Source organism: Pelodiscus sinensis, chromosome 2 (genome assembly GCF_049634645.1).
Source record: "Pelodiscus sinensis isolate JC-2024 chromosome 2, ASM4963464v1, whole genome shotgun sequence".
Taxonomy (NCBI): Eukaryota; Metazoa; Chordata; order Testudines; family Trionychidae; genus Pelodiscus; species Pelodiscus sinensis.
Genome location: NC_134712.1, coordinates 168,871,412 through 168,890,205, shown reverse-complemented (window position 1 = coordinate 168,890,205; position 18,794 = coordinate 168,871,412). Strand labels below are relative to the sequence as shown.

General features: G+C 44.1%; 1 protein-coding gene across 2 annotated transcripts in view; it reads right to left on the bottom strand.

Moving 5' to 3' along the window:
* The window catches only part of ELMO1 (engulfment and cell motility 1), a 449,588-nt gene that overhangs the window by 213,402 nt on the left and 217,392 nt on the right, over positions 1-18,794 (bottom strand). For both annotated transcript variants that reach the window (XM_075921743.1, XM_075921744.1), the window contains exon 14: positions 15,862-15,966. In XM_075921743.1, coding sequence (XP_075777858.1) covers positions 15,862-15,966 — 105 coding nt within the window. The remainder of the gene's footprint in view (positions 1-15,861; positions 15,967-18,794) is intronic.

Sequence of the window (18,794 nt, the reverse complement as noted above, 5' to 3'; positions counted from 1 at the left end):
GTACATAATGGCTTCATCTTCTCTTGGATATGAACCTTTCAGTAATGTCCCAAAAATCTTTCCCTGGACCAAGGTAATTTTCAGAAAAGTCTTTTAACTGATCCAAGGAAACGGAATTTGTTTACAGCCTCATACAATTATTACAAAGATATTTTGTAAAACATTATCTGGTTTAACTAAGCACAAGGTATGAAATTTAGAGCACAGGCTAAAACTCCAAACCTAACCCACTACTATTTTAAGTAAGGGAAATAAGATCAGCTATTGTTTAGAAACTACTACCCCTCCACTGAGGCACTGTGAAGAAAGTTAAGACAACCGCTGTGTTCAGTGCTCATTAAAAAGGATCCAGGGTAGAGAAAAAAGTAAAAAAGATGTAATGGGAAAGAGGCCAAGGAAAAGGCAGAACAACTACAGGGGAGAGCAAACAGAAGAAACAATATGAGAGAAAAGAGACCAGGGAGAGCTCCGAGGGGAAAAAATAGAACTACAAAGAAATGCCAAAGTACAAGGGGGGGGGGGAGGATAGCTATTGCAGTCTACAGTACAAACAACAATAAAGATAGGAAGACAAAATAAACCCTAAGAGGAACAAATTGAAGATGTTACTGAAAAGGTAAGAATGGGTTAAAGCAGTGGTCTCCAAACCTTCTACACTCAAACTAACTTTTTGTATTTAAAACAACCCAGGATCTACCCTGCCCCTTTCATGAGGCCCCGTCCCTTCCCCAAACCCCCACCATGCTCACTTCATTGCCCCCTTGTTAACACCCATCCACCCTTACTCACTCTTAGTGGGCTGGAGAAGAGGGTTGGGGTACAAGAGGGGTGCAGGTTTTAGACTGAGGCAGAGGGGTTTGCAGTATGGGAGTGGTCTCTGGGCTAAGCATGAGGCAGGGGTGCAGGAGAGGTGAGAGGTTCAAGCTCTAGGAGGAAGTTTGTGTGCAGGAGTAAGCTCTGGGCTGGTTCAGGGAATTTGGGTGCACTAGGGTGCTCAGGGTCCTGGTTCTGGGAAAAGAGGGCCAGGACTGTCACAGAGGCTATAGGGTGTAGGAGGGATATATGCAGAGAGGGAGCCAATTCTGGGTGGGAGCTCAAGCCTGAGGCAGAGGGATGCGGTGGAGGGGGGAAGGAAGCTGCTTTCACGAGGCTGCAGGTTGAATGGTGGAAGAGAAGTGCTGGTCCAGTATAGCTGGGCTGCTGTACTCATGCTACTCCTGCCCTTCACGCTGCACAGCCATTCAGAACCTGCCCACCTCAGGCATCCCCAGCCCCACGCCATGCCAAGAAGGAGCCTATAGCCCGTGGCTCTATGCATGGCCCCTCTCTGCAGACACTACTCTTGCAGCTCCCATTGGCTACAGTTCCTATTCCCAGCCAATAGGAGCTGTGGGGAGCGGGGGTGGTACTTGCAGGCAGGAACAGTGCTTAGAGACCTCTGTTCCCTCCTCTCCCTCCCACTCCCAGGGCCATGGGGGCATGCTGGCTGCTTTCGGTAGCAGTGTGGGTTCAGGGAGGGCATGGAGCTTGCCTCTATCAGCCAGGAGAGTCTCCAGGTTCAACCAGTCAATCGTAATCGACCAGTTGATGGCCACTAGCTTAAAGACATATGAAAGGGGAAGACAATACAATTTTTAAGACAGTAGATGTTATTTACCTTTTTTTAATGCATTCCTACCACTAATAATCTATAGCTAATTATGGGGCAGGAGTTGAGGGATAATGTTGCTGCAAATATTTGTCCTTTTGTTTTATAATATATTTTCCAAGTTACTTAATTTGTGGCACAGCCAGAGTTGGCAGGCCACTGGACAAGAGTGTGCGGGAGGGGGACAGCTCTGCACACCAGGATTGGGCTGGACTAGGATTAGCCTCTCTCTGTCAGCCCTTCTGCACTGTGCAGAGCACGCTGCCTGGGGCTCTAGCTGCCATCGCACTAGTAGCAGTGGTGGCCATGAGCCCCAGGCACCTTTTATATTGCCAGGCTCTGGGGCAACTGCCCTCTTTACCTCCCCCTGTCAGTGCACCTGGTCACAGCAAATATTCCTTTCCCACCTAATTTTCTATCTTTACTGTCAGACTGAGGAGAAGGTTTCCAAATAATTATTCAACAGAATCAAGACATGTCAGAGAGAGAAACAAAGGCCTTTGTTTACATTTGGAAATGGTACCATCTCCACCATCAATTGTCAGCAATCGGTGTAGATGACCTATTGCTTCCCACAGTTTTATCTTGCAGCTAACCCTTAGGCAGCAATGAGTCCACTAAACTGATTGTTTCAAGGATGCTTCTTTCTACAGGGTTAAAGCTGGAAAAGATAGATATTTATCCAGGAGTTGTCTTTGAAGGAGACAAGCTGCTTCTCCAGCAAAGAAGAATGCTAGACATCCGACAGCCATTCACCCAGTGAGGCATTTAGAAAGATATAGAGGAGAATATTTCTTTCTTGGCACACATGACTTTGTTGATATCCACTACTCTATATACTTTACAGTATGCTATTTAAATCAACAGGAGCCTGCATGACCGAAAACTCTTATAATAAACTTGAGAGAGAGAGAGAGAGAGGGAGAGAGAGAGAGAGAGAGGTGTTCAAAACTACAGAGGATAACACAGCAAAAACTCAAGTCTCATGCCAGAATGACAGTGGTATAATATAAAGTTTCAATCAACAAGCAGGAAACAAACTTAATAATTGTTGCTGGAAACTTTCTGTTATGCTTTGGTGATCCTTCATTGAATACCATGCCATTGGAGCATGAAACGGTTCCTTAATATTGGACAAATAAATGTTTTTCATATCTGACCATAACATAATGTTAACCGAGACAATACAAGCAGCTTGTGTGTTTTCAATAGACTTTTTATTAGTACAGGCAGTCCTCGGGTTACATACAAGATAGGGACTGTATGTTTGTTCTTAAGTTGAATTTGTATGTAAGTCGGAACTGGTACATATTTTAGGGGAAACTCTAGCCAAACATTTCTCCAGAGCTCAGTTTTATTCTCCCACACCTCACTTCCCTCAGTCCTTTATTCTCAAGCTGAGGTGTCTGCTGAGAAAAGCCGCTCTGCGTCTCCCTGGTTTGCTGGGGGAGGAGGGGCGCTATCTTCGCGTCTCCCTGGTCTGCTGGGGGGAAGCAGCTAGTGCGGGGTTGCCTCACCCCGTTTGTAAGTAGGGATCTGATGTAAGTCGGATCCATGTAACCTGGGGACTGCCTGTAACTGAGAACAAAATTAAAAAGATGGGCCTTGCCTTCATGATTTCCATCATCCAGATACAGAAGGGAGCAACTGGAAGCCAAATATTTTCCTTCGATGTTTAGCCAGCCCTCTAGTCCCTTGCACTAGGATGTTGGCTCAAAGAATATTGCTCCAGACCAATTGTTGGTGTATTACTTAGATTCCTTCACTGAGCTTAGGAATACCACAGAGATTCATTAGGACTAGGAACGAGATACAGAGTGAAGGACTACAAGATCCACTACAATGACAGTAATACTTACAGTAAATCCCAAGGCAAATTCTTTCACAGGCAGCACAGCACTATTAAAATGAATATTTCTCTAGACTTGTACAATAATATAGCCAAGCCTTACTTTTCTTGCATTTGTGACAGCCAAACATCAGAAGGTTTGGAGAGTTGGCTAAGATAATAACCCTCACTAGATTCAGTAGAAGCAATTGGGAAGCACAGGTTGGACCTTCCTGGTCTGACACCCTTACAACGTGACTGCTGCCACATGAGGGATTTTGCCAGACCAGGACCATTTGCCGGACCATTTCTGCTCCCCCTGCTACCAATCCCCTCAGCCCTGGTCCAGCGGCCGGCCAGAGCCAGTCTGCAGGAATTCCAGTGGCCAGTCCTCCACCAGGACTCACTTGTCCTAGAACATCCATGATCCAGTTGTCAGACCAGAGAGTCCCAGTGTAGAGAGGTTCCACCTTGTATTTGAATGCCAAAAGAAACGGGACAGTCCATCTTTTCTTCCCCTTGGCATTTTAATTTTTTTAGTTTTGTTACCCTTGGTTATGTACAATGAACATCTCTATCATTCCTGTCACATCCAGGTGCCTTAATTGCCTTGTCTGGAAGTAGTATTTCCTGCTTGTGTTGGATAAAAGGAAGATAGGATTTCTGTCTTTACCTTTCACCGCTCTGCCTTTTCTCCCAAAAACATTTACCTTTACTCATACCCCATGACCCTTCCTTCTGGGTTGTCCCTCCAACCTCTCCTCCTATCTCTTATGTCTATTTTCCTTCTACCTTCCCATGATGCTCCTTTTGCCCTCTCTGTTCTTCTGCCCCACATCTTCTTCAGCCTTCTACAGTGCATTGTAGTGGAACAACCACAGCTTTGTAGGACAAAACAAAAAACTTACTACTTTCAGAGAAAGGGATTTGGATCACCATCTAAGGCAGAGGTTCCCAACATTTTTTATACTGCATATGTCCCCAGTAGGGACAGCCCACCGCGGCCCAGCTCCAACCATGGCACATGACTAGGGGCATGGTCTGGCAGAGTGCCACAGCCCAGCAGGCAGAGGTTTGCAGACAAGGAGTGGGGAATCTCTGATCTATGGAATTAAAAATTTGGAGTGGCAGGGACAGAGAAAGGCTGACCAGCCCTCAATGAAACAGTCTCTCTCATATAAGGAACTTGGCTGAATAACCTTGACTTTAATGAATGGGAGCTAAGGTTTATCTACAGGACCAAGTTAAAGGCCCTGGGTGATAAGTCTACGATGGATCTCCACATAGAGAAGTTGGGTGCAGAATATCCAAGTGTATAACTGAGGTGTTATGTGAAGGTGACCTGCAGTCTGCTAGTCACAGGAAGAACTGTCAAAAGAAAGGCATGAACCACCAATATGGTTACCCAACCATGAGACAATATGAAGCAGTCCTGAGAAAACAAATAATATGTGGTCATATAACTGAAAACTGTAAAGATAATACGTTCACACTGTGGGTCCAAATTAAACACCTTTGAATGGAATACCTTAAATCTGGTATTTCCTTCAGATGAGTGCTTCTTATTCTCCTTAACTCAGTGGGGAGGTTCTCCAGATGTGTGTTTTGAATGGAATGTTTAGTTTGACTCTTGACAATTATGAATTTCTTCACACTGTTTAGTGTTGAGCAATGGATACTGAAATATCCAGTTGCTGATCTGAGATGTACCTGTAATTGTTTCATATGGAGAGTGCTGCACAATGAATGGTTCCCCACTGAAATAATCTTTCTGCTTGTCAGACTGTAAGTAGTGCCGACAGTACAGTATGCAGCACAATTTCAGAGTCTTTGATGCTGCATTCACATTATTCCTACCAAATGTAGATGAATAGTAAATTCCTTTTGTAGTGAAGCAGGGATTTTCCCCTCTAAACAAAAACAGGTGGTCCCAAAACCAATGCACCTTGGAAAATAGGACCAGGGCCCCTCTTCACTTTCTTCAGGCAGTGAGGGTGCTGGTGGTTGGAGGAGGGCCTTTGCAATGCCACGCAATGCCTCGTCTTCCCCACTAGAGCAACAGATGGAGCCAGGGATTCCTCCTTCCACCAAAGTTGAAGAGTCAGGTTCTCTTGTCCACTTCAGCACCTCCTCAATCAGAGCAGAATAGGTGCAGCAAGTAGGTGGTCATGGGTTGTGGGTGAAACTAGTGCTGAGGTAGGAAAGCCCCTAGCCCTGTCCCTGCCGCCTGAGATCTTGTGGGAGCCTCCCCCTACTATAGACTGATTGGGTAGTGCCTCAGCCTTCCCTGGCCCTGGCTGGATTACTGGGGAGATGGAAGGCAAGTGGCACATGGCCACAGGTAGAGTACTGGGGAGAGGGAGGGTGAGTGGCATGTGCCCGTGAGCGGAACACTGAGGAGAGTGAGGGCGAGTGGCACGTGGCCACGGGTGGAGTACTGGGGAGAGTGGCACATGGCCATGGGCAGAGTACCGGGGAGATGGAGGGCAAGTGGCTGAGGACGGAGCACTGGGGAGAGGGAGGGCGAGTGGCACATGGCCACGGGCAGAGTACTGGGGAGAGGGAGGGCGAGTGGCACAAGGCCACGGGCAGAGTACTGGGGAGAGGTAGGGCAAGTGGCACGTGGCTTCACTAAGTACTGGGGAGAGGGAGGACAAGTGGCATGTGGCTGTGGGATGCGCACTGGGGAGAGGGAGGGCAGGCGGTGTATGGTCTCAGTCTCCCCAGCCACAGAGAGCTAGCAGCAAAACCCCAGTCTCAGCATGGCTGAATCACAGACAGCCCTAGGGGAGAAGCACTGAAGGTGGTTGGGGCAGCAGTGTGGGAAGGCATTGTCTTCCCCTCCCTCTTATACCCACCATCCATGTAAGTGGTGGTGGCTGTATCTCTTTTCCTGGTTTTATAGAGTTAAGCTAGTTCCACTGGTGCCATACCACATTGCTGTGATACGGGCATTAAAGACGTTTGGATCTCAAACTGTGGGTTGGGACCCCAATCAATGTCCCCACTTTAATGGCGATGCCAAGGCCAGCACCAGACTCACTGGGGTCCAGGGATGAAGCTGAAGCCTGAGCCTCATCACCCAGACTAAAGCTGAAGCCCAAGGGCTTCAGGCCAGGGTAGCAGAACTTGGGCTCCCACCCCCGCGATCTGCCTGCAGCATCCAGGCTCCAACTGTGACCCCACATTCCCCTCTTCTCCAACTGGGGGTCACGTAGTAATTTTTGTTGTCAGACGGGGGATCACGATACAATGAAGTTCAGAACTGCTGATCTACATCAGCATTCTACATGTGTGGGGTGGATTTGTCAATAATACCTATAGCTCTGCCTTTGTGGATCACAACTAAGAATGCCAAATTCTGAACACGCTGCTGAGCGACAGGACAACTCTATCCCAAAATGCTGGTGGTTATAACCCATAAGATAGCTTAAACTAGCCACAAAAATACCTGTTCCAGCCCCTATAGTAGCTAACAAGAAGTTATATAAGCAGTTCTGGAGGCATTCCAGTGTTATTAACACCATCAAAAACACTGGTTTCTGAGATGAGCAATTCCTTACAACCAATCTCATAAAATAATAGGTTCTTCTGATCCCACCCACCCAGGTCAATATACAACTCGGGTCTTACCGAGAAATCATGCTGTTGCCAGTCCTTTACTAACTAAAATCTAAAGGTTTATTTATAAAAAGAAAGAAGGAAATGTGAGAGTTGAAATCGGTTATAGCGATCAAATACATACAGACATGAGAAAAGTTCTGTGATCAGATTCATTGAGTTGTTGAGCTTTGTAGCTGCAGATGGGTTTTTCAGCATCAATCCAGAATTATTAAGTCCATGTCCCTTGTAGGGTCAAAAGGGGACCCTGAGATCCCATTCTTTATGGCTTGCAGCTTTCCTTATGAGTATCCAAGCAGAGATGAGATGATAAAGACCCACGTCCAAAAGCCTTTATACTTAACTAGAAGATTTACCCGGCATTGCTTGGTTCCCAAACTCAAATAAGTTTTGATTTTCTTCATTTAAATCAGTGTTTCTTAAACTGGGTTCCACAGCACACTGGTGTGCGTGAGGCAGTCAGAGGCGTGCCACGGAGAACAACAGAGTTCAAAATGGCCACCCTTAAAGAGGCAGGCGACCTTCCCCTCCCACCCCCCAACGAAAAAATCCTTGGTGTTCCTCATAAAAAAAAAAAATTATTGTTTGGTGTTCCCTGGTCCTAAAAAGTTTAAGAAACACTGATTTAAATCATTGCTCAGCATGTTGTGTGTGTGTGTGGGGGGGGGGGAGAGGCACTAGGGATGATGGGTTCAGTATGCTCCTATGGAGCCTTCTCTCACTGCAGCAGCTTGAGGCCAGCTGAGAAGCACCTGTCCATAGTTGCTGCAGGTGCAGTGGGCATGGCCAATGGAGGGGTGCATGTTCCCTGGCTGGGGGACAGAGAGACAAACAGACACAGTCTCTCAAATATATAGTAGATAGCTGTCCTTTTCTCCACCCTTGCTGGACCATTGGGGCTATAGCTGTCCCAGTCGCCATCTATGGTCCCTTGGTGTCCCCCTATGGTCATTCTGCAGTATAAGTGTCCCTCCTGCCAGATCCGTCCCTTTCCAGTTTATGAGAAACAATCGAATTCCAGCCACATCCTGTTGTTCTGGCACAACCAAACCTTACCTGGCTTTAAGGTAAGATAAGAAGAAACTGCATACAAAATCAGGTGGTCCTAGCTCTTAACGTTTAGGGGGAGTTCTTGAACAAATGGACTCACAGGCAGATAACATATATATTAGAAATATGTGTCTAAGATTTCCAGAAACCTCTTGGCCTGGCTTTTGATGTAACCTTCTGTCTCCCAAACATAATGGCAATTAGCATAGGGTAATTTATCCATTAAATAGTTCATATACAATTTACCACAACTTTCAAAGAAACATATAGACAATAATACTACTTAATCAGATATATTAATATTCTCTTTTGAATGTGAATCAAGGCTACAGTAATAGACAAGAATTGTTTGTTTACATCACTTACCATTCTAATGCCCTAACAATACAGGTTTGCATTTCAAAAGTCTTCTCTAACCTAATATAATAACTCAACTATCATTTACGTATCTTCCTAATAAGTCTGTAGAGGTCAACCCAGGGTCATTCAGCCTATGGGCTGCTTAACGCTTTCTGGCCATGTGTCACATTTTAATCAGGTGTCTAATATTTCAACTGGATAACATCACACCACCTGAGTAGTTCAGGAGGATAAGAGGGTACATGGGGTGGAGGAAAGAGACAGATTAAGTGATAAAAGCTACAAGGCCTCACATCCATACACACTGCAAACCTCTCCAAAAGGACCTGATCCAAAGTCTCCCATCAATTTCAGTGAGCTTTGGACCAGGATTCAATTTAGCTGGCAGCTCCCAATACCGTGCCACAAGTTTAATCATCAGCCCATCAGTCCAAGCTGTTCTCAGCTCCCATAGAACTCAACAGTTCTGCAGACACAAATGGTTGTTCTCAACCCTCAGAAACATGGAGCCTTCTGGTAAGTGAGAGAACGAGGAGGGGAGAAACAGAGCTACGGGGAGGGGGGGAAGAGGGGAATATAAGATGTGGTAAGAGCAAGAGGGTGGAAAGAACAGAAAAATAAAATAAAATAAAAGGGGTGGAGAAGAGGGAGAACAGGCAAAAGAAAACAGAGAATGAAAATATTAGGAGAGAAGGCAACAATAAAATTAAAAAGTTTGGGAATCAATGACCTAGATATATAAGCTGCATAAATTAGAAAAATAAATGCAATAAAGGATCGCTTTTCTTATCAACTTTAACAACATGGAAATAAATTATAACCCTTTCCAATCATTTTAGGCAGAAAAAAATGGATTACAGAAATCACATTAAATTTTGCTTCAAAAATGCTCAAATTATGTGATGGACACTCATTCTGATCAGGATAGAATGAGTAAGCACAAGGAAACTTTTGTGAATTGGTAGAAGGACGTGTAGGAAGCCTCCTATAAAACAAAACTATGTAAAAACATACAGTACGCAGTCTGACTCAACCTCTTAAGGTTATGAATGATCTTCACAGAATGCCAGCAACAATCATCTGCATCTTTCTGGCTCAGAAACGCCACCTCCTCCTCCCCCAAAATTTTTGAAGACTCAAATGCTACTGATAAGAATCTGAGAAATTCACTGATGCCACAGGTACCTGGTGTTTTGCCTTTACTTAAGGCCACATTCATGATTTCAAACAATAATGGACTCACTGCCACTCCATTTTGATTTTTACTAAATATGAGAAACATGGTTCCAACTCACAAATAGTCACGCTAAGGTCCCTACATTAGAAAAACTAGTTGAAACTTAAAATCAAAGGAGATGTATTTGTCTCCACCAGACACAATCTGACCTCAAAAAACACAAGACCCATAAGATTCTGATTGAACACAATAAAATACAGAGTTGTACATCACCCAAAATAGATGCATTAGTTGAGAACCCTTCTTTGCCTGCATAACAGCCACCACACGTCACATTTGACTTGTTTGGCAGAACAGTGATTAGCAGAAACATTCTGTCCTCCCATGTTTACATCTGATGCAGGTCACCAGTATAAAAAGATGATCTGTGAAGATGATCTATGGCAGGAATCTCAAATTCACGGCCCACAGGCCATCTGCAGCCTGAGCAGTCCCACAATCTGTCCCACACGTGGCTGCTGGCATGTGAGTCCCTGCAGTCTTGGGGGCTGTCGGTACCCTTCCCCCAAGTCCAGCCCCTGCTTTGCCCCCACACCACCTCTTCCCAACACTGCTCCGCCCTGCCTCCCGTCAAGGGCCATAGCCTCGGGGACTACTTAGGGAGCCTGGCACAGGTTGCAGCAGGTGAGCTGTTGGGAAGCTGAGTAACGCAGCAATCTCTGCTTCTTCACCACCATCTGTTGGGCCAGCCCCATCACTCCACTTCACCCAGTGGAGTGCAAGCTGGCTTGGGAGATGGCAATGAAGAGAGCTCCAGGGACAGACTAGTGAATAGACACTCCATTTATTACATCGATATAAGTACGTTTTCAAGCAGGCACCTGCATGAAAACAAAGTATTTCACATACAAAGCTTTCTAGTTCATTCTCAATTGTATCTTGAAAAAAAAAATCCCGGACAAAGCAACGGGCAAGGACAAGAGATTATAACCACAAATAATAATCAACAAAAGTTCCAGAAAAAAGACTTTTTCAGAAGCCACTTTTTACACTAAGGAAAGTTTCAGCTCTGTAGTACTGCAAGTTGGTTTTAGCAAAATGTCATACCACTGGAAAATCCCGTTACTGCATAATATATGTTTAAATGGTAACTTAATTTTATTGTAAAAAATGTATTAGAAATTGCAGCTGAGGTGGTTTGGATAGGGTGGGGAGGAACTTGTCTGCTACTTAAGAACAAAAAAAAGTTTATCTGTCACAAAGCTTTATTCCAATCATTTGCTTCACTGTTAACTTTAATTACACGCTATGAACTGTCCTGTAATTATGCAGCTTGGGAAACTGCCAATTTTCCCTTTTGAATGTTTAAAAGTTCTTTAATTTCTTTCAAAGATTCAGTATTACTTCCATCGGTGAATAACATAGATTACATGACTGCACCTTTTCAAAGCAGGGCCTCTACGGACCACAATGGATTTTGTAAGTGGAACACAAAAAACTGCTGTGTATTTTTCTTAAGTCACAGATATCACCCAGTGACTTAATAAAAAAAAAATATAAAAAAGAAAAGCTAATTCCACAGCAAACTTAAAAAAGTCCCATATAATTAGAGCTAACTGTGCTTTCTTTATTCTAAACAACCTTTTTCTCAAGAGACCCTAATCACATTAATAGGTAAACAGACGGTGAAATTCAACAATTAACATAAAAGTCCAAATGAAACCTGTTTAAAAACTGACTCTGGGGTAGAAGAAAAACAGAATTGTGTGAACAAAGAAAAAATTACATTTATTCTAGAGATAAGTCCCTTGTTGAACTGCTAGCAGAAAAAGAGAGGAAGGAGGAAAAGAAGCAAAAGATAAGAGGGTAAAGTCATTCACGTTTTATTTGTTTTTAATTATTTCTATTACAGAACTTTGACAACGCTTTTTTTTCTCTTCTTGGAATTCTTTCTTCTTTCACCACACAGAGTTATCCACCCTCTCAATTTCCTAACAGCCTTGTCACTAGATCTTCTTCATCTAATCCCCTAAACTTTGAAAGCCCCTTTTAATTCAATTCAACTTGCCTCCACCCTTTTATCTCCTTCAAGTATCTACCCCAAAACTTTCTGCAAGACCTACAAATCTTAATTTTTCCCTCTTGGGCCCTGTCAACACCACAAAATTAAATTGACCTCATTTATGACCGCATATAGCTTATGTAGGAATTACATCACTTAAGCATGTCTACTCTTGGCTCTTTATGTCAGTGGTGCACGTCCTCACCAGGAGCGCTTCTAGCAATTGTTCTGTCAGCGTGGGGCATTGCAGGATAACTCCTGAAAGCCAATAGAGGTTGACATGAGCAAAGCAGTGTCTATATGGACACCACGTCAACCAAACTATACTGACCTTGACTACACCACTCACAAAGGTGCAATTATTAAGTAGACAAAGTGAGGCCAATACATTGGCAAGGGTGAGATTTAAGTGCGGACACTTCTATAGTTAGGTCAATGAAAGCTCCCTTACAGGTCTGAAAAAAGGCAGAAGTAAAGTAACTGGAACAGGAAATCCAGTCTAACCTCACAAGATGTTTGCATCAATATCTTCGGCAGACACATTTTCTTATCAGCACAGCTCTTCCTCCCTTACCCATGGTCTTTGTCCACGGCTCTTGTACAGTTTGTCAAAACTGAGGGTATATCTACACTAGAAACAGACACCCACGTCTGGCTCCTGCCACCTGAGTCAGGTTGATGGGGCTTGGGCGATGGGGCTGTTTCAGTGCTGCGCAGACATTGTGGTTCAGGCTGCAGCCCGAGCTGGGGGACCCTCCCACCTTGCAGGGTCCCCAAGACTGTGTCCCATCCCAAGCCCAGACATCCACACTGCAGTTAAACAGGAAAGCAGACTGAGCCTGCTACAAGTTTTTAACTGCATTGTAGACAAACCCTCTGTCTGTGTCTAGACTGGCCAGTTTTTCCAGAAAATCAGCCGCTTTTCCGGAAAAACTTGCCAGCTGTCTACACCGGCCGCTTGAATTTCCGCAAAAGCTCTGACTTCCTACTGTAAGAAATCAGTGCTTCTTGCGGAAATACTATTCTGATCCCATTCAGGCAAAAGTCCCTTTTGCGCAAAGCTTTTGCGCAAAAGGGCCAGTGTAGACAGCTCAGGTTTGTTTTCTGCAAAAAAGCCCCAATTGCGAAAATGGCAATTGGGGCTTTTTTGCAGAAAAGCGCGTCTAGATTGGCACAGACACTTTTCTGCAAAAAGTGCTTTTGCGGAAAAGCATCCGTGCCAATCTAGACTCCCTGTTCCGAAAATGCTTTTAACGGAAAACTTTTCCATTAAAAGCATTTCTGGAAAATCATGCCAATCTAGACACAGCCTAAGACTATAAGGGACCCTATCTTACTTGCCTGCACTCTGGCATATGAGTTTTCAGTGTAATACACATGTTATATGTGGAATTTTCCTGCTTTCACTGAAGGTGGAGAAAAGGTAAGGTGGCATCTGTTAGCAGGAAAAACCTTGAACATTCTGAGAAGGAAGCTAGGGATTTTCATACACACGGTAGAGATGTGAAAGAACCATACAGCAATTAGGCAAATCTCTGAACTCTGACCAGCCATCCTCCATTACTAAGCTGAATATACAAGTTTGTCTACCTTGTGGTTAATGAAGGACTGTACACAGTGTTAAATGACATCTCTCTATTCTAATGGTTTACTGACCATAGCGTTCCTCTCCAATGTGCCCACAAATATGGACGATTCAGCTTCTGACACTCTTCCCACACTCTCACTCCACTTCCTACATGCTGTTTAATCTTAAACAGAATTGCTTCCAATGGGAAAGAAAGGCTCAGGAAGACAGGAGTAGGGACAGATTATTAAAGTTGGAAAAGTGCAGCTTGGAGTAGAGTGAGAAAACCTGAGACACAGAGGCTGAAATACTGGGAACCAGAGGACAAGAAGCAAGTGGAAGTAACAACAGGGTACAGGTTTGTTCTCCTCACCCCACTTGCACGAGAAAGCAGAGGCCAGTGAGAGCCATGCAAGCAGATCCAATAGGGAGCTGGACAGGAGGAGCGTGGCCTGCTGGGATACATTATAGTGTCTCTCAGCCAGAGTGGCAAGGAAATGAGAAACATGAAAGTGAACTGTTTTCCTGTCATCAGAGTTGCAGCACACCAGGAACACCACAAACCTTTGATCTCAAATTTGTTCAGATATGCTGCTGAAAATGGCACTGCGGAATAATGCAGAGGTGGGATGAGTACTCTACTGGAAGGAAAATTTTGTGATTAGGGCACTGTCCTGGAACTCAGAAGTTCTGGGCTAAACTCCTGAATCTGCTACAGATGCCAAGTGGGCTTGGGAGAAATTACTTTGTCTGTGCCTCAATTCCCCATCTATATAATGAGGAGAACATGCACAAACTTTCTGGAGCACTATACGATTAAATTCATTTTATATGTGTAGGGACTCAAATACCCTGATAATGTGGACCATATAAGAATTATAGAAGGACAGACATCTGTCAGTGAATGGCAATGACTCCTCCTAGTTGGAACAATTTTCTTAAAAACTCTGCATAATGGGACCAAGTTGAACCAGCACGGAGTGGTTAAGGGATATTTAAATAGAACTTATTTGTGTGTGAAAAGCTAAATCCCATTCTTAATGTAACACTAGCAAAATAAAGATTAATATAAGAAAATATAAATCATATTAATTAAAAATTAGCGTCTTCTGTACTTGGGATTATAACTGCCCCAATAACGAATATTCTTCTCAAGTGCTGAGATTTTCAAAGCCATCTATGAATTTCAGTGGGAGTCATTTGCCTAATTCTCTTTAAAAATAAAATAGGATCCAATGTATAGTCTCTCAGTTGTGTTTCCTTTTAAAACTGACTTGTAATATGTAAATAACTTTTCCATTTTTTAATATGGTTTAATATTCTTTGCACTCTATGTTACTGCTGCTTTTTTAATGGCCACATTAGATCTGGACAGAGAGAAAGAGAGGTCTTTAAAGGGCAGATTTGACAGCCTATCCCTTATTGTCTCCTATTATGGTGACATTCTGCTTATGGGTCATCACTGAAGTGGATGTCAGCATGCCCTTTGCAAACCTCTTAAGGCTTTAGCATTATTCTGTTTTGTGCAGAACTGTAGGTTAATGAATGTATTTAAAGTTCACTTTTCATTGGAGCCTTCCACATGCCATATTTCATATTCCTCTTGGATTTTTTTTTTTACTAACAATGATAATGCATGCCTATTGTTTTTCTTCTTGCCTTTAGTCTTTTTTTTTTAAATAAGTCTCTCTTCTTGTCTGCAGTTGTGCCATTCAGCTATTACAGGAATACTTAATGACTTTCTGGACTTCCACTGAATTGATTTTCTCATACTCCACTCTTTTATAGAAGGTAGGCTTATGAATATTTTGTCCTTTAGTTTCAGGAATATAAAGATCAGGATGTCAATATTCTGAGATTATTATCTATTCAACTCCTCTCTACATAAGGAAGCAACATATAACTCATTGCTATCAAACTGTCTTTAGAATAACTAATGTAGGAGGAGGAGTGGGCAGGAATGGGGGGAGGGGGAGAAGAGTGGGGTATGCAGAGTGAATCATGTTTCATCCCTCCCTGGGATGAAATTCATCATTTCCAATTGCTCCATATTAGAAGCACCTTAATCCCTAGGACACTGTTGATAAAGTCAGTTGTCAAGGTGTAATAGACAGACAACGGAGGAATCTTTACCTAGGGAGATAAGATCAGTTTTGGCAGAGTTAAGGGAATGGAGCAGGACAGAAAATTCTTCTCTGGGAGGGGGGGGGGGGGAGGAAAAAAAGAAAATCTGCATATTTTACATAATCTTTCTGATTTTACTTTATACATAACTTAGGGCATAAACTCATTTCCCCCCTTCCTTTGCAGGTCACTCTAGAAAACATAAAGGCAATTAATACTTGAATGAGACAGATAACACTAGAGCATTCACGCAAAGCTTTCAGAGAAAGCCGTGGAGTTCCATGCCCTGTGGCTTTTTCTTCAGTTGTTAATTACTCTTTGGGATGTTAGGAGCCCATCTGTTTTCCTGGAATTATGAGTTACAAATATGAAAATCTGTGAGAGCTGTGAAACTAAAATGTGAGAAGAGGGAAAGAACCCTTACCCGGATATATGCGTCCTGATGGTGTTTGGCAAAGTATAGCATGTTGTCAAGGGCTAGCATTCCTGGAGGAGTTTGTGTAAAATCCATTGCTGGGTTTACATGGTTCTGTGAAAAGATAAAAGGTTTACACTATAAATATCTGCCCAAAAGCCATTAACCTTGTTCTTGTTATTCAGTTGTATTACCATGCTGCCACTGTACTGAGCCATGCATAAAGAGAGAATAAGGAAATGGTCCATGCCCTGAAGAGTTCATGGTCTAAATACAATCCTCATTGATGACATAGTTTGATAATTATACAAGATTCATTTTTCAAAAGCAAAAATCACTTAGGTGCCTTGGAAGTCAATAGGACTTGTGTGCCAAGGTTATTTCGGAGCTTCTGAAAATCTCACCCTAGTATGATTTTTTTAACTTTAATAACTATGTGGTTACATACGTGTCTATATGCGGCCTACGTTGGTATGTCTAACAATACAATACACATTGAACTATATCAAAGATGTGATGAGGATGAGTGAAAGTTATTTAGTTCAGAAGGTAATATTTAAGACAGATTAACTGTGTTGGCCCTCATTACCTTCTGCACATAAATGGTCATGAGAGGACGGGCTGCAAATTTCAGCAGCTTCAATTTGCAGGGGTTTTGTGAACATTTTATCAGGTTTCTGGTTCACACATCTGAATTGCAAATTTATGCTTAAGATTTCATTGACTCCAAAAACTCAAAGCAAAACACAATTGAAACTAGATCAAACTTAGCAACTTCCAGACCAAACTGCAAAAACTTTTAATTCCACATGCTTTGGAAGCAAAACCACAAATCTATGCAGGTTTGCTAGTGAATCTTTTTGATTAAGCAGCTATGAAATTTATGTTTTAAATAAGATCTATGGAATTCAGGGCTTACATAAATATGAACATCTGCAGAGTTATAGACAGACAACAGTACTTCACAGCTCTTAAAAGCGCCTTTTAGCAGCGTCTCATAAAGGACAAGATCTAACAAACTGAAATTCTTATTTTTCATTACACACAGTCTCATCAGGGCTTCTTTTCAGTGTCTTTTGGGCTCATCTGCAAGGTACTGAAAATAGCACTGGAGCCCCAGCTTGAGTCCTGGCACATGGGGCAGCACACCCCGTATGCTGGCACAGAAGCTGGGGCTGAGGTGGTATTTTTAGTACTGTGGGGCCAGCCCCAGCAGCTGCCACGCATCCATAGCCCCAGCTGCTCCTGGGGCAGGGCCATATGGTGTGTGGCTGCCCCATGTGCCAGAACTGGACCTGGGCTGCGGTGCAGCTGCTCCTGGGCTGGAGCCAGGGTACTAAAAATAACACCACGGCCCCAGCTCCAGCCCCAGCATGCAGAGCAGCCACCCACCATGCAACCCTGCCCTGGCACCAGGGGGCTCAAGGGAGCTGAGTGGTGTAGGTGTCAGGAAGGCAGAAGATGAGGGAAGAGGCAGGAAGAGAACTAAGGGGAAGGTGGGCATGAGGAGAGGAAGGGGCTTGTGCTGAGGGGACAGGAGAAGGCCAAGGCAGGAGAATAAAGGGGAAGACACCAAGGAGCAGGGTGGAGGAGAGACAAATGCCAGGAGGCCAAGAGGAAACAATGAGGGGAAAGGGCATGGGAAGGTGTCAGTAAGGGTAGGAGAAGGGAGGGGACAGGGTGATGCTGGGAGAGGAAAGGGAAGGAGCAGAAGGGAGGGGCAATTGGGGAAAGAGGAAGGAATAGGAGAGGGGAGGAGAACATGTGGGAGAAGAGGGGTTGGAAGGAGGGTTGGGTATGAGAAAGGCAGGGAATGAAGCGAGTCATGTGTGAGGGCGCAGAGGGGCATGAGGAGAACTGGGGCAGAGGGTGATGGGGGGGCACCAGGGAGGAAAAAGGCAAAGGAGGTAGATGTTGTAAGGGCAGGGACAGTGAGAGAAGGGGGAGGCACCAGAAGGGTTCAGGGGTAAGAGAAGATGTAGGTGCCAGGGCAATTGTGGAGGTGAAGTAGAAGGTAGACACAGAGAGAGGAGTGGAGGGGGGGGATGGGCACGAGAGGGCAGAGGAGAGAGGCAGGGCAGGTGAGTAGAGGGATGTGTTAGGAGAGGGGATAGAATCATAGAATATAGGACTGGAAGCGACCTCAAGAGGTCATCGAGTCTAGTCCTTGGCCCTCATGGCAGGACCCAGTATTGTTTAGACCAATGGTCTCCAACTTTTTTACGCCTAAGATCACTTTTTAAATGTCAGAACAAGCTTGACACAAGTGCTGAAGTATCCGACCAGGGGCTGTTCGCAGCTTGACCTTCTGCTCACAAACAGGGAGGAACTAATAGGGGAAGTAGAGGTGGGTGACAACCTGGGAAGCAGTGATCATGAGATGGTAGATTTCAGGATCTTACCAAAGGAAGAAAAGAGTAGTAAAATACACACCTTCGACTTCAAAAAGCAGATTTTGACTCCCTCGGAGACCTGATGGGCAGAATCCTCTGGGATGCTAACATGAAGGGGAAAGGAGTCCAGGACAGCTGGCAGTATTTTAAAGAAGCCTTATTAAAGGCACAGAAAGAAACCATCCTGACGCGTAGCAAGAGAGGTAAACACGGTAGGAAACCGGATTGGCTTACAGGGGAAATCCTTGGTAAACTTAAGCACAAAATGGAAGCTTACAAAATGTGGAACCTTGGACAAATGGCCAGGGAGGGGTTTAAATGTATAGCTCGAGAATGCCGGGGGGTTATAAGGAAGGCGAAAGCGCAAATGGAATTGCAACTGGCTAAGGATGTGAAGGATAACAAGAAAGGTTTCTACAGGCATGTTAACAAGAAGAAGGTGATCAGAGAGGGTGTGCGGCCCTTACTGGATGAAGGAGGTAACCTAGTGAAAGATGATGTGGGGAAAGCTGAAGTACTCAATGCTTTCTTTGCCTCTGTATTCACGGA